Genomic DNA, 17,045 nt, shown 5'->3' with positions numbered 1-17,045 from the left:
CATAAGTGAAATCAAAATGTTAGATGATCACCTCCCCCACCTCAGTCCAGATGACCCAACTTGACACAATATTACAAGATGGTGCTCCATCATTCCAGAGAACACAGTTAAACTGCTCTACAGCTCAATACTGGGGGCTTTTTATACCCCTCTAGCCCACACATTGCATTAGACTTGATGCCAATAGGTTTATGTTTGTTTACAGTGGTATGAAAAGATTTGGGCACCCCTGATAATTTTAATGATTTTCCTTTTTTATTTATGCACCTACGTAATTTTGTTTTAAAGAATTATTGCACAATTTCTGTAAATCCTATAAACTTCACTTCACTTTTTTAAATATCACTGTTTTTGTCTGCTATATGATATATGTAACTTAAAAATGGATGATCCAAACAACCAATGATTTATAAAGATAAGGGACAACACGAGACAAGACAAGCTGTGTGTATGCATCTGCTAATCTGAGTCAGCAATGAGTGCAACTTAAAGTAGCTGAATGCATTTATTAGAAGGGGTGTAATATTCCTGTTTCTATTTGACTGACCTTGCCACAGGCACGGCAGTGATGCCTCCTCCAGGTGAGTGTGAACTCGCAGGTGCAGATCATACACATGGTGGTTCGAAGGTCTGGGATCCAGATTGGAGCTTTAGATCCCAGTGGAGGACCATCAACAGACAAACCCTCAGACTGCATAAAACAGAAAGACAAAATTACTATTTTTATTTGTTTTATTATTATTATTAAATAAAGTATTATTTTTATTTAAACACACACACACCTCTTGGCTTCGGCTGGAGATGAAAGAGATCTTTTTCCTGGTGTAATCTTCTATAGCTGTGGCGATGGCTTCCAGCCATTCATCTCTCTCCGTGGCTGAGCTGCACATGCACGATTCACAAGTTAAAACCAGCATGGAGATGAATTTACATACAGAATGTATATGTATGTGTGTGTGTGTTTCTCACCTGGCTGACAGGATGAAAGAGCGTTCTACACTCTCAATGTTCAGTTCATTTTGATAAGCCTCCAGGCTTGGCTTGCTGACCTAAAAAAAAACAGTTTATGTATCACTGCTGTCAAATCAAAACTCAAACACCTATAAATATGAACTTGTTGTCTTTGTATTATTTGAGGTCTGAAAACTATTTCAGCCATTTTTCTGCAAATAAATGCTCTAAATGACAATATTTTTATTTGGAATTTATATGGAATATATATTTATGAATTTCATAAACTTTACATTAAACAATAATAATACTTAAAACTCCTCCTTTCTTGAAACACTACCATTTTAGAGTACAAGCACATTATGTGGGATAACTGACCTTCATGCCAGCCAGAGAGAGCATGCTGTTGACTTTATACTGGCCAGACTGCACTGGAGTGGTGTACAACAGAATGTCATTAAACTGTGGAGAAAATGAGAACACGAGAAGATCCAGAGAGAAAAAGAGAAAAGAGAAATAGAAGGAGAAAGTCAAACACTTATTGACTAGTACCTTAATTGATTCATTATTATATTTATGCATAAAATTCTAGTATAGGTCAGTAAGACCTATTCATATATCTACAAACAAAGACACCAATCATCTTGTTCATAGACAGGGACTTCTTGGTTAATATGTTTATACAAAACACAGATTCATATAAATTGACCAAGATACCAGCTATTGAATTGTTCGCTTTGTTAAGTTTAGCTGTTAAGGGGAAATCCAAAGATGTAAAATGGTTATTTTAGTAGCTGTAAAACCTGTCATTACTCGTTTCGCTGTATCAAGCAGAACTGAAAAGTTAAGTCATCTCGGAGACAGATGTGGTGAGGCTGGAATGCATAGGCCAATTAGTTTGAATAATAGGGGACAGTTTCCCAAATAGGAATTAATGTTAGTTTTGAACCACATTTCATTTTCAATAGAGATTTTTAATTAAAAGCAAAATATAGTCTAAAACTATGCTTAAACCTGTCTGAAAAAACGTCCCTATAGAAATCCATGTGTCTGCTTCTTTGCCAGGTTACAAATATTGCAAAAATAACTAAAAGTATGTTTTATCTGTAAAAAATTGTGTAATGGATAATGCCAGATTTTTTTTTTATTTGGCCTAAATTTGATGGTATAGATTCTGGAGCTGGACAATATGACTTTTTTTATCACATCAACATTATACTTTAATAGGCATATCGTGGACATCTGTGCATAAATAACACTGCATGTTTAATTACAGAGAGTGTAAAATTCAATGAATAGTTTTAAAATAGCAGTTTTAAAGGATCTGCGCGACATTCTCAAAACATTCTGATAAATGTTGTATACTGTGAAAAATGTGTATAATATTGTGACATAAATTCTAAATGAAATATTTGTACCATATCTCCAGCTCTGTCAGTATGTGATTACATATAACACATGTGATGGCTTTTATACTGTTCATATCATAACAATATTGGAATTATATTCCATATTCATTGTGTTTTATTGTAAAATGTAAAATATCAAACTGTGTAAAAAATGATAATAAAAAACAGCAAAAGTTTAGTTACAATGTTTTTGCCCAACAAAATGTTTTTTCTCTCTCACCAGGAAGAACATTCTGGGCTGCATGACCTTTCTGGACAGTTTCATCAGGGTGCCCTCTTTAAGGAATACCTACATTTAAAGGTGAAACAAAATCCAGTATGTTAAAGAACTGTAAACAGAAATCTTTGTCCACACACAGGGCATTTTGGGTAATGAAGTTTTCAACACTTACCCTTCCCGGCTGAACGATTTCATGATGACCGTTCAAACTGTACTGAACCTGCATCAGCTTCTGAAAATTATCCTGAATGAAAAATAAAGGAAAAGGAAAAGCTTGTGTCATGCCACAGTAGGACAGTTGATTGAATAGCATATATTTTATTCATAGGACCCCATATCCCAGCCTCAAGTATGGAAGCAGACAGGTTGCATCTACTCCCCACCCCCATCCTCTCATGGACAATAAATCTCAGCTTAAGCTCATTATCTCAGATAATGAAAATTCCACAGAGCAAGAGAACACCAATTTACCAGTAAACAGTTTGTATAGAATGCAAAGGTAGTGTGTAAGTCTGAGAGTTTAATGTCATACCCCTTGTTTCATGATGTCATTGGCATGGTTCGCTACTTCCTTCACCACACCAAGGGCAGCTGGGCAAACAAGAAAAAGATAAGTTTTGTTTTGTTTTAAATAAAGTAAATAAGTAACATTTAACCAAAACTGGATTGAGTCGGCTTGTAGGGACACTACAGCAAATAAATAACCTAAAATAATGATCTAACTTATACTATTACAGTGCGCAGAGCACTGGCATGATTTGTGCTGCATGTTTGTGTGTATGCTGTGTTCTTACTTTGTGTATCTTTGTAGTCTGAGGAGTCCTCAGGGAGGTTTTTCAAATAATCTGAAAATCATAAAAGCTTACATCTAGCTGATATTCATATTTATCATAATACAGGTTAACTTTGATGTCAATTTTATATATGGAACAAGAACATTGCTCATACAGTTATGCCTATGATCATATGAACTGTTTTGCATTTTAATAGAACAGTATGAAGAGCAACATGACATAACACAAATTACAACATTTACGCAGTATAATTGGATCACTGGACATTTTAGGGTGAAAATAAGGGTGAATGCTGGCTAAAAACACAACCTGTCATCACATGCTGCCTTACACACACCCTTCACACTGATGCCAGGTTCACATTAAACGATTTTAGCACAGTTTTTTTTTTGATTGCCGTCAAAAACTATGCTCAGAGGCAAATCGGGGATCTCTCGGTGCTCTCACAGGTGCGTAATATGAACTACTGAAAGACGTTTGCCAAGCCATCGCCGACCAATTGCTGACGCCTGCCAAATATTTGTCAGGCTAAATATCTGATTCAGTCAGCGACTGGGAGTTAGGAGTAGTCAGTGGAATCATTTAGAAAGAGACAACCACGGGTCCGAAACAAATTTTTTGTAAAAAAATCAAAGAAAGTGTAACTGTATATTTCAGTTTATCTACAGAAAACAGGTTTTACACTGTAAAGCACTAGCATTACTTCTACTGTAAGCTGATTGGTTGGCAAGCTGATCCTTGAGATACAGGTACAGCATGTTAAAAATGCTTATAACTGGAGTTCAAATCGATAAAAAAATTATGTATGCTGTACTGACACATTTGATGTAGTTCTGTTTTGACATAGGTGCATATTTCAGTATAAAACTGATCAGACATTTATAAACTCTGATTTTGCTCAGTTGCTTCATATGAACCCATCCATTTTGGACACAAAACAAGTGCATATTCTCCTTTATAGAGATTCTCCTGCATGACATTGCTACTTCTCATGTGTGTTTAGTCCTGGCATGTTCTCGTGACGAAGCGTGTTTCTGAAGAGCAGTCAGGCGAGTCTGCGATTGAGAAATGATGTAATTTGTGACCCTGTGACGCCGATCAGTTATATAGTGTGAAAGTCTCCACAACTGAAGGACTCTAGTTGTGTAGAGTGAACAGAACAATGACTGACAACTTAAATAGTTGTGAAAAATGAACCTGGCAATAGGTGAAGAAGAGTCTGGGGGCTGTTATTTGTCTTGAATCAACAAGATTTAACCCAGCTGACAGTCAGATACTCACAAAGGAAATAATACAATTATTTATACACTTACAGAAAATGACCACTAAGCCATTAAAAAGCATTTCTGTCTGCTTCTATATAACTTGTTCTTATCACAGCTGCAGTATGCTTGATGTGTCTGAATGGGTATGGAATAGTGCCCTCTACCTGTCAGGAGGAGCTGATACTGTGGAATGCGCTGCACTGGTTTCAGTAAGTAATGCTTCAGAGCCAGACTGGCACAGCGAGGACTCGTCTACCACCAGACAGGAAAAAAAAGAGAAGAAAACACAGTATTAGCTCATAAATGTTTTGTATTAAATAAGTGACAATAAATTCCAGTTCCCCCCAAAAAAGTAAAAGTAAAAGTAGCCCCCAAAAAAAATGTTTATACACGACTATCAAATGAGCTCAGTTTGGCAGTAAAACCGCTAACCTGGCAACTTGGGTTAGAGAGGCTATTCAAGAGTGCAATACAAAATATTTATATGTTTACTTTTCAGTAAAATTATTACAAAAACATCTTACACTTCAAAATTGTTATTTTTTTTTTTATATTTTATATCTTAACTGAAGACATTAAGTAGAATTTTGTGATAATAACAACATCCTACATGTGTGAATGTCTCCTATACTATGTTTTGTAATTTTATATAGGTATGTCAAACTATCAAAATGTTCTAAAAAATCTGTTTAGGGCCCTTACTATTAAGCTGCTATGATGCAGTAAAACATGTATTGGATCAGGAGCCTCACCAATAGGAAACATGAATAATCAGGATTAATCAACTAATTGAAAAAATAAACGTCAGATAAATCGACAACTAAAATAGTCATTAGTTGCAGCACTAAATGTTATGCTAGATTTGCCTAGTGTAAGCACTTTTTGAGATGCTGGCACAGTTCCAACTCCCAATTGTTTTGTTTATCTTTGTGATTTGGGCTTGTTTACAGTGTTTGGATCAGACATGGGATTTTGCCATTTTTTCACATCTTTTGATATCCTTCAAAATGTACAAATACAACCAAACATCAACCACAGCAACCACTTAGTAATACTACATTAACCACCTAGCAACACCATAGCGACTGCTTGGCCACAGCATCAGCACAGTAACCACCTATCAACCACTTAACAACACCCAAACCACCACCTGGAATTGCATAGCAACCACTTAGCAACACTGTGGCAAACAGCCATGGGAACCACCTGCCATACCATATCAATGACATACCAACAGCTTTGCAACTGACTGCAACTGGAATTCACTTTAGCTGCACAAATATGTTGTGTTCCCTTCAGGAAATGCATTTTTTTTATTTCATTTGACATTTCATTAAAAACTAAATACAATTCAGCAATCTTGACTTCAATGGACTTACACAAAAGGGAATGTAACATAAAAAAAACACATCCACATACAATCAGAAACGCTTACACAAACACAAACCCACATTTACACACAGCCTCACCTCAAACTGCCGCACCACTGTGGCAAATGCTGGGTTTTTGCGGCACTGTTCATCCAGGAGAGCCACATTGCGGTCAAACTCTCGGATATATGTGGAGTACATCTTCAGATACGGACCCTTCTGCACGAAGATGTCAGCTAGCCTCTGGTGATCTGACCTGTTTGTTAGAGAGGACACACAATGTTTGACTACTAACCTCCTTGATAAAGTCTTTGAGCAGCTTCTGAGGTGTTTTTATTGTTTTAATAGGGTTAAATAGTGTACTGAACACAAGGTGTTCCTGTGTTGTGATGAAAGAAGTTGTGTTATGGCATTTTCATACATATAGACAGTTTTGCTGTGCTCTAAATTAGTTACATTTTTATACTTGGTGATGTTTCCCCTTTGGGTTGGTTGGAATTGTTTTCACACAGATAAATATTCAAATGCTCCAAAGTGCATTACAACAAACCACATGAGAAAGATCTCTCCTTTATTGGACGGATATTACTGGGGCAGAGCAAGAAAGTAAATACAGGAAGAAGGTCCTGTGTTCTGGACTAGTTTAACATGGAGAAACAGCAGAGATGGTATTAGATCATAGCTGTAGCCATTACATGGGTAAAATGCCATCTTAAACTACTACTATCTGATTAAACTCAGATCATGCTATCACCACTGCTTTGGGACAGCTGTTTTGGTTTGCATTAGAATGTGATTACTGTATTTAAACCTGATCAAATGAATTACACTAAGAATGAAAATAAACCTAAGAAAGCATTAACATGCTTGTAGGCGTGTGTGTATACCAGTGTGCCACTCTCTCCTCCAGTTCTCTCAGCAGGTCTTTGTTGAGCTCATAGAGCTGCGGAAGATAGTACAGTATCTGATTCAGCACTCGTTCCTCCAGCACCGGCTTTCCACTGGCACGGGTCGCCTTGGCCACTGCATCACGAAAATCCTGCAGTGAATAAAGAAATGCTACAGCACAGTGTTGCAGAGTACACAGGTGTCTACAATAGACTACACCACTTTGATTGTTCTGTAATCTATAATGACAGATTTTAATGTTTCCAACAGTTTTATAAAATGTTGTGTTTATATTTACCAGTTAGAAAAACAGTACACACCAAAAGTGTTTTTAAAACTCTCTTCACCCACACAGGAATGCAGAAGTGAGTGAAAACATTCACATCAGTTTTCCAGCCAAGTAAAATTTGATGTCACATGCCTCAATAAGAACATTGTGAGCATGTGCTGCTGATATCTTTTTTTGACAGCATGGGTTTTCCCCTCACACACCTCCTATATAAGTCCAACTTGCAACTTGTGCAGTTTTTCTCTTTCTGGTGGTAGATGCATGCACTGTCAACAGTACAGATCCTGTGATAATAATTTAGGAATCTTGTGGCCTGATCTTGGAATAAACTTGGTAGGACAGTCTGTTTGTGAGTTGTTTTAAATGTTTTCCATTGTAAATGGTTTAGCTGAAATTGGAATGGCTGTTTTTTAATATTTCTGAGATCTTTTTAAATCACGGACCTGAATGAATGGCAATGAATTCTCGTAATGCTAATCATGGCGCCTGTTATAGATAAAGTCGCGCCCTTTAACAAAAATAGCCAATCAGAATGCTGCTTGTAGAGAGTGCAGAGGAGAGTCAGCATGCTAGTGAAAAGCTCCCTCTTGCCTATAGATTTGCTCAAGAACAGTAGCCATGACAAGTTTTTTATTGATCAGTTTTTAAATATGATTTAGGTTTCTAAAATGGACTTTCATTTTGGTCTCTTCCTCATTCATACTAATAGGAGGCTGGTCTTTGTATAAGGGGATATAACTGCCCGGATCTGTTGCCAAACTGGCTTGCCTACAAAAACTTTGTTTAAACCCCTTCCCAGAATCCTCTGCATCTACAGTCTTCTTTCTGAAGCATCAGGGAGCTGTTTGGGTCTGGCCATAATGATCCACTAACTTTAACAATCAAGACCAAAACAATGTCTGAGATTTAAATAGGACAGACTCCTCCCACATCCTTTATAACCATGTTCTAGTCATCTGCAGCTGATTTGCTGCACCTCATTCTAATATTAAACACTTCAAGTATTACTATTTTGACAGTGTTCTGTTCCAAATAAATACGGTACAATTGGATAAAAAAAAAATCTAAAGACCATGACCAATTTCTTGTTATTTAAATAGTCCTTTTAAATTCATAGATGCAAACAGTGAGAGATAGAAAGAATAAAAGAACAAAACAAATATATATATTGCAGTCATGCCCTGTGCACTTGACAGTGAGATAGAGATGAGAGAAAAGAAGAGGCATGGGGGACAAACAACTACAGCTACATCACAATACATCTAAGCCATTAGGGTTCCCACAATGCAATGCAAGTCCAGCGGTACAAGAGCTTGAGGAATTACCATATTCACCCTAATGGTACATACAACTGCAAGCACTAAACTGTGACCCCTATTGTGTGACATTTTCGTACAAATACAAATACTGCTAAATCTTCACACAAAATCAAACAAACACACAACAAGGCCAGTCATGATAGCTTCTTTTTATTGGATAATACTGTCCCAGAAATAATCGAGATCAAAAATATTTTTGACATTTTAAGACAATGTTATTCCATTCATATAATGATAATAGAATGATAATCTAATTACATTATTTTAAAGATAAACACGATTTTAGAATTATATTTAGATATTGCTATTGGAGAATATATTTTTTAAATATCCTAAATAAACTAATTTCAATAATAATGGCTGTTGTCATGAATGTTAATGGGCTCATCTTGCTAAAACATGTCTAATGGACATACAATTCTGTTAGCAAAAATAATTGCGATCATGTACATACACTAACAGTCAAAAGTTTTAGGAACACTCCTACTGTTTAGTAGCAAGTCTAGTGGCAAGCTGCTTTTTATTTAATAACTTTATTACTGCATTTACCTTTCGAATGCTCTCTGGCATCATCTGTAATTTCTCCCAAAAAAAAAGACTTACACTTTTAACAGTTACAAGATTTATCTGTTTCTGTGTCTTTTTCTAGTTATTATGATAAAAGACTGAATGTGCTGTGTTTAAATGCTGCAGTAGAGAGTGCAGTAACACAGTCGGTTCCAGTACTGCTTTAAATAGAAATTCATTTTTTTGCATTTATTTCCAAAGCTTCGTTTTAATTGCTACAGACCAGCTGTAAACATTTTTATCTTTTTTTTTTTTTAAGTTTTGGCAGTTTACCACTAACTTTTGTACATTTAATTTAAGTACATTTAAGATTTTGTACCATTTTAGGCTATTCATATGACGTGAACAGCTTAGATGACATAAGGTTTTAAAACCTTTGACCAGTAGTGTATATTAAAAGATAGATAACATACTTATCAAGACAGGCCTTAACAAGCAAACTAACCATTTCCAAACAAGACAAATAGCTAGAGAATCCTGCCAAGTAGTACACACAATTCACACAACTACACACTCTGCATTCTCAAAGTTATTTTTTAGATCAGTTTTCATGTGAAGAGCCCAGGAGAATCTATTTAAGAGTTCTGGAATGAAGATAATCTCTCCCTCATTCTCTCTCTCTCTCTCTCTCTCACACGCACGCACACACACACACACAGACATATGGGCAGCTGTTAAGGGTCACAGCCAACTGCGTGGGCAGCAGAAAGGGTGGGTGTGACCTCTTTCCTAAAAATCTCTCTCTCCCTCTTTTCCTTTGTCTTGCTGCGTCTTGCCTCCTGACTCTTTCCCTCTATTTTAGTCTGGGTTTTCTCTCTACACTACACACACTCTTTCATTCAGCATATCTCACTCCTTCTCTCCTTTCATTCATCCCCCCATCCTTCTGTCTCTGATCCTCTTTAAGCCTCCACCAGGCTCCACTCCTCCCAACTTATTACACTCCAGACTGAAATGTAGGGACAGGTGTGTGTGCGCACACAAGTGTGTGTGTGTGTGTTTCAGTATGTGTTTACACAATGCTCTGGCCTTTCCGGTGGCTGAAAGTGATCTGACTGAGAAAACCATCACAACTTCCACAGAAATAAATCTTGAAATAAACTTTATAAACACAAATAATTACGATATGTATAATAACATCTGTTATTTTCTAAATATATAAATGGTGCATTTCTCATAGACTGAGCCAAAAGACTGTGCAAAGATTTTTAAGCCCATGATCACATTAATTATAAATGATTTTCAGATTACACTGTAAAATAAATACAGTAAAGAGAACAAGAATTTCTCATTCTGAAGAAAGTAGTTGAGATGTTGTGAGCTAGTCTGAAAAACTTGGATCTGTCCCAGATTTCTTCTGGATGCTCCCAGCCAGTGCCTTCTCAGTGGATGTGTTCTTTTCCATCAGCATCCCAGGGCATCTCACGATACGATATTATAACGATATGTTGCCCATTATAGTGGTGTTGTCACAATACTGGGATTCTGCGATACTAAATATATATCACAATTTTCTATGATTCTCTAATTCTCAACTCTCTACGCGGCATCTGTGTTACTGAAGAGAATAAAATACTCATGAATAAACAAATACCAGCAATTATGGATTTTTTGGTGTCAGTTTCACAAAATTTCACAAACAATATTCTTAAACGTGGAGTAATGAAGCAGAAACTTCATTCAGTCAAACTGATTGGCAAGTCTTGGGGAGTTAAGAGCCTTTATGAGCCTTTATGAGGTATTGCCATACCCCTAATGTTGATATGATGAGAACTAAAAAAATACTAGACTCCATGAGGATGTAAAACCACAACTTTATATGTTATCTGTATTTATTCAAATATTATTGTTTGAGAAACAAAATAAACATTTACTACTCAGATATAGAAACTTTAATTCCAAATTTCACAGGTGCCCAAACCTCTTGCACAGTACCGTGTGTGTGTATGAATATGTAATGTATATGAAAACTTAAAGTGACTTACAATGTGCAGCAACTTCAGAACATCCACAAATCTGTAAAACACAAGCAACAAAAACATTAAATCTACACACCTACAATAGTCAATTTGCATGATGTGCAATGTGAAATTACATTTTGATACAAAAGGAATTAATTCTGATCTTATTTGAATTAATATCTGTCTAATTTATCCAATATTGAAAACACATAGTTTGTTGTTAATAATCATAACATGTTGGATCAATAACATTAATTAATCAGAAAAACTAAAATATCGCAGAACAACTAAATATCACAATGTTAGTTTATCTTCAATATTGAACTAATATAGTACTAAATCGTACAACATAGCACTAATATATTTATAATATAATATATATTTATACACACAAATAATATAACTATTGGTGGTTTAAAAAAAACAATGATTTAATATGACAATGCTGGTAATGTTCTTATACTTACACTTTCTCTGAGCTCATGATCTCCATTGCGATGTGAACCACCTTGTTCCTCTTCGCCCTTTCTACCTCCTTTTAATGAAACAGACATACAAATATATGTTGAGCAGTGTAGTAATAAACAGTTATAAGTAGCTATAAATATTTATAAGTACATCAGACTTACACACTCATTGCATCCAACCATTTCTGCCCAGTACAATCACCTGGCTTCATATCAGAAAAACCCACTGACTTTTGCTCCCTCCTCTGGTGTATGTGTATGTGTGTGTGTGTGTGTGTGTGTATGTATGTATGGGGGCATGTGTGTGTGGGATTGTGGGGAGGGGCAGTAGTTGTTGGGAGGGTCCTGAAGTCTTTATTTGGATCAGCATAAGGATGTGCTTTGACTGAGTGGACCTCCTGCTATTATATGAGTTGTATGTGTATGTTTGCAAAAAGAGTTAAAAATTATATACACTACATGAACAAAAGTACTGGGACACCTATTAACTCATATTTTCTTCTGAAATTAAGGGTATGAAAAAATAAATTTGAATTTGAATTTTAATGCACATTGAACTGAATTTTTTTGTTAAACTGGAGAAAGAAGGAAAATATGGCTGATTTTAATACTGTAATTCCTTTATTGGCTTTAAAAATAATATATTGTAAATCCATATTAAACTTGTCTAACTTGTGCAGTAGAGTTTTTAAGAAATATCACTTTTGAATACTTAAACATTAAGTATTTTAGGTCAGTTTTTAGTGTTTATGAAAATATTTAAAATATATAGTTTTGTAAAGGAAGCTGTGTTAAAGTTGTTGGCGTATCTCTTTTTAAGGTCAATTGTTTCTTTTTCTGCTAATAGAGTCTAATTTCTTCATATATTGTGTAATTAGTGGGACAAAGTAAACCCAATAGTAATTTAAGCCTTAATTTAAAGCCTTAGTGTTTTTTTACTATACATTCCAGTCATGCCAAATAAATAAATAAATAAATAAATAAATAAAAATCCTGTGATATACCGTGAAACAGCCAGAATCTTGAAAAACACCTTGATAAACATTTTCGGTCATACCGCTCAGCAGTAACTGGTACTGTACATTCAAGCATACACAACACCCTCACCTATGTGGTGTACGCCTGCATTTATGTTTGGTGGACAATGCTTATTGAATACAAAATAGATAACTGAGTGTTCTTTTTGATGATAATGTTATGCACAGTTTCCAATACATTAAAAACAGCCTTCTTTGTCCCAGAGCACACTTATGAATTTTATTCACAAATCTATCTGGTATTTCTTGCTTGTAAAATCACAGAGTTTATACCAGTCCTTTAAAATGTTACCATGTGGACAATCCAATCAAAAGTCATTTATGCAGTAATAATACATTGGAACAATTCAGCATATGTCTTGGTATTGGTACTGTCCTGCAGTACTAAACTCCTGTCTAGAGTAACCTGTGTTTTATTGAATGTACTAGGTGTTGATATAAGAATCTCTTCTTAATAATGCTTTTTCATTTTGAACTCCTGTCAACAGCACAGATTCTGTCTTGCTACAAAAACTGGAAATGTATAGCAAGTATATCTATGTTTTACATTATCATCTACTGTTTCTGCTGGCCTGTCCCACTGTTCATCTTATTTCAATAAACAAAATATTGATAACAAGAAAAAAACAAAATGGAGCAGTACCACTCGGGGGCAGTAGTTCAATGTATGTTCTATGTGTGGTCCATTTTTTAATGTGGTTATTAAAACAATTATCCCACAGTGAAAAAAGAGTAATATGCAACGGGAGGAGCTACTTACATCTTAATCAATTCTAGAAAAGTAAAAAAAAAAAAAAACGTTGGATAAAAATGGCAGCAACAGTGGCCAGAGAATTTACAGAAACCTACGCTGGCATGGCAATGCACACTATTTTTATTAGTATATACTGTATGTATACCATGTTATAATTAATGTATAGAATATACAATTGTGACACTGACACTGTATTCTTAGCACCAGTCACTCACATACTACCCCTTTTTGTGTTCCTCCTGCTCAGCTGATCCGCTAATTATCAAGAGCTTCATGACTCAGGTGTGTTCGGGCGAGACAGAATTGTGCAAAAAGTAAATGCAGCTTTTAGAGATTAGTCGGCATAAGGACACACTCCCTCTCCCTCACTGCCCAGCAAAAGACAGACTACAGTAACTTAAAAAAAGTCTGCTTATGAAGGCCTTTAATGCATACATTCAGTTTCTTAAAATTACAAAATACATACAGTATATGTAATATTTTCCAAATTTGTACACTAATATTAATTAAAACTAGGCGTGTGCCATATCATATTGTACGCAATAATATCGCCAACCTTTTTGAGTATCATTAACGATATTATACCCTGAAATATTGTGCCATATCACTCACCCCTAATTAACACATCAGGGAACTTTTGTTGGCTGTTTTTAGCAAAAGAAAAATTCACACTGTTCTCATTTTTCATTCTATATGTACTAGAGGCACATTATATTTGTCCAGTATCATTAATTTTACTTTAATCCTGGATATATGGATGGATATTATTATCATGACATTCTGGAATACTGGCTTCTGTTACAAATCTAATAAAAATCTTGTATTTTTAATATCTCAGTTAGAGGTGTGCCATATCATATTGTATTTAATACTGAAATGTATTTTTAATTTTGTTGCAGTAGGGTATTCTTTAAATAATTTTTTAATTCAGTGTTGTCATATCGTCAAGTGTATTCTTTTTACGAAAATACCATGAAATATCATGATATTATTCTAGGGCCATATCGCCCACCACTAATTAAAACTATTAAAAACAAAAGGAATAGGAAAGTGTATTCCAAGGAAACTGCTAGGTGCTTGAAACAAAAGCAGAAAAATGGCAGATAATTATGTTATCTGTTATGACTGCAGCAGCAACAGAATCAGGAGAATTTGCAATGATGTGTTGGCACAGAAAAGTGCAAATATATGATGCTGTGCTTAGATTGGGTGCTGTAGAAATAACTAATGAAGCTGCATTTTTTAAACGCTAAAACATTTACATTATATTCAAAATACTGCAAGAGAATCAAATTTGTAAATCTACGCTAATCATGAGCTGAGTGTACCATTATACCATCACATGAAGTAAATCTTGTTTTACTCTACTGTTGTTACCTCTTTGTTTTTGACCTGGTCCATCTCGTCCTTGCTGGAGGTGGAGCTGTTATCATCCTCCTCATTCGAGCTCAGGCCCTGCTCTTCCTCGGACAGGTCGCCGCCCATCTGAGACCTGTCAGTAAAGCAGGAAGTCACATTGAGCTTATGACATCCCAACGGAAACCAGCTGGACCTCACATTCTCACACATACACACAGCTTACAAATCATATTAAAGGCTTTTTGCAATAAATAAATACTATTTAAATACAGAATTAGAGCAGTATCAGTGTCTACACTTAGTTTAAATTTTAGGTCTCATTCCATTGTATTTCATTCATTTTTAAAATGTCTTGTTGTAATATCTATTATGAATGGAGCAGTGGGGGGGGGGGGGGACGATAAAAAGAATGATAGGATTTCGGCAGTTGCTCATGAATATTCATACATTCAAAAATATTGCCTCTAAATTGGCTAACAGCACAGCAAAGCAGTGAGGCGGACAACAGTTAGAAACATTTTAAAATAGACATTTTTACAATAATAACAGTCTTTGCAATGTCATATTTTACTTTACAACATGTGTAATGCCCTGCTAAGTGCAGTTCAGCCACAGGCCTAGTCTTAGGGCCTCTGTAAAACGCAAAATCCACCGGAGATCCTATCTTAACACCAGGTCCAGAAAGTACCTGATTTTGAATTTAGTACTAGTGCAGCATCATATACAACTCAGAGATACTTATTGTATTTCATAAACAAGCAGAAAAAGTGGATTTTAGCGGAAGAAGACCTTTTAAATCACTTGTATCTGGCATGCAATCTGGTATGGCTGTAACTAACTATTATTTTGTTTGTCAACTGACTAACAACTATAGTCAACAACTATATCTGCCATCCCCTCAATCACTGCCTCCTATGAGCACAGCTCCTGTTCCAGTATATGTTTTACCTTAACTGCTCAAGTCTGCACACCTGTGAATGTCACCCTGTTGTCCTGTCTATGTCTTAATTTAAAATTAACAAGTTCCCAACGCAAATTAAAATAATGACCAATGAAACTTAAACTTGTGCACTGTGGTGCAGTGGGTGGGGAAAAAACGCAGACCCACCGTGTAGGTTTAGCTGAGATCGGCTTAAAGGAAATAAAAAGCAACACAGTCTGTGAGATGTGCCTGGGTGTGAGACACACATTGCAAGCAGTTCACAAGCCTCACCTTGTATCTCTCATGCACAGAAATTACTATGACAACGCCCACAAGGTGCACCACTATTTTTATTTTTTAACTGTGGGCAAAGGGCAGCATCAAGTGATTTCCCACAGAGTTCAGAAGAAGCTTGTCACACACAGTCAATAAATTTAGAATTGTAGCTACCAAACAAACAAAAAACTCGTTGTAACCAGGTGAAATTTACGTGATACCAACTATAACTTTCCAAATAAAACCATATTGACCGACACACATTGAACAACACTGGAGCACCATAAACAAAGAATAGCCTAAAGCAGATAGATATTAATAATATTGATATCAGTTTGTCTGTGAGGCTTTGAGTGTGTCCTGCCACTTTAATTAGTGTGTCCTTGCTAATTTCAGCAGATATTTTTGACACCTGATTTTAGTCCTAGTGCACTTGAAGAAAAACTCAGTGTGATTTGTCCCCTTATCAACCTCACTGCCTTCCTCACAACCTCACAAAATCTCACTCAAAACTGACTTCAAAAAATAAGATTCCTTTTTAGTTTGGTCTGTTAGCTACCTTAGCTAAGTCGAGCAAGCTGTCTACGAGTCTAAACATGGCAGTACCAGCACACTTCACTGTTCTGTCACTCCAACACCAATTGTTTGAGTTTGCTCTTTCATTTATAAGTGGAGTTTAACCCAGTCAGACTGGAGTGTGTTCTATTCTGCTAATTAAGCTAAAGCTAACCAGCTTCTCACCCCTGATTCACAGCAGTTAAACTTTTGTAGTGGTCGGAATGAAGATTTAACATTCATAAAAAAAAAAAAAATTGTTTGTGTCTCAAGAGTGGTCCAGTGGTCTACAGCACTGACCCTATTATTGGGAGATCGCCGGTTTGAATCCTGTTCATGTAGCTTGCTATCAGCTACCGGAGCCCTGAGAGAGTACAAATGGCCTTGCTCTCTCTGGGTGGGTAGATGGTGATGTCAACAGCACAAGGCTTCTGTGAGCTGATGTATTGGAAGTTGCTGCGCTTTTCTCAGAGTGCACTGTGATGCTACTCGGCAATGCTGCATCAGCAGCAGTTCGAAAAGAGGTGGTGGCTGACTTTACATGTATCGGAGGAGGGGGCATTACCAGTGATAGGGGGAGTCCTAATGAGAGGGTTGAGTAATTGGCCTTGTAAATTGGGAAGAAAATGGGGGGAAAAAATA

General features: G+C 36.0%; 1 protein-coding gene across 1 annotated transcript in view; it reads right to left on the bottom strand.

The window, feature by feature from the left end:
- fgd6 (FYVE, RhoGEF and PH domain containing 6) overlaps positions 1 to 17,045 on the bottom strand; it is a 31,215-nt gene that overhangs the window by 2,650 nt on the left and 11,520 nt on the right. The window contains exons 3-16 of the mRNA XM_007234965.4: positions 14,669 to 14,783; positions 11,501 to 11,568; positions 11,058 to 11,088; positions 6,897 to 7,048; positions 6,109 to 6,265; positions 4,804 to 4,891; positions 3,375 to 3,425; positions 3,113 to 3,171; positions 2,753 to 2,824; positions 2,581 to 2,649; positions 1,330 to 1,413; positions 970 to 1,049; positions 783 to 882; positions 548 to 691 (exon numbers count right to left, since the gene is read on the bottom strand). Coding sequence (XP_007235027.3) covers positions 548 to 691; positions 783 to 882; positions 970 to 1,049; positions 1,330 to 1,413; positions 2,581 to 2,649; positions 2,753 to 2,824; positions 3,113 to 3,171; positions 3,375 to 3,425; positions 4,804 to 4,891; positions 6,109 to 6,265; positions 6,897 to 7,048; positions 11,058 to 11,088; positions 11,501 to 11,568; positions 14,669 to 14,783 — 1,270 coding nt within the window. The remainder of the gene's footprint in view (positions 1 to 547; positions 692 to 782; positions 883 to 969; positions 1,050 to 1,329; positions 1,414 to 2,580; positions 2,650 to 2,752; positions 2,825 to 3,112; positions 3,172 to 3,374; positions 3,426 to 4,803; positions 4,892 to 6,108; positions 6,266 to 6,896; positions 7,049 to 11,057; positions 11,089 to 11,500; positions 11,569 to 14,668; positions 14,784 to 17,045) is intronic.

The sequence above is a fragment of the Astyanax mexicanus genome, chromosome 2 (assembly GCF_023375975.1).
Source record: "Astyanax mexicanus isolate ESR-SI-001 chromosome 2, AstMex3_surface, whole genome shotgun sequence".
In the NCBI taxonomy this organism is placed as follows: Eukaryota; Metazoa; Chordata; class Actinopteri; order Characiformes; family Acestrorhamphidae; genus Astyanax; species Astyanax mexicanus.
Note: the sequence above shows the minus strand (reverse complement) of the source record. Positions and strands in the feature narration are given on the sequence as shown.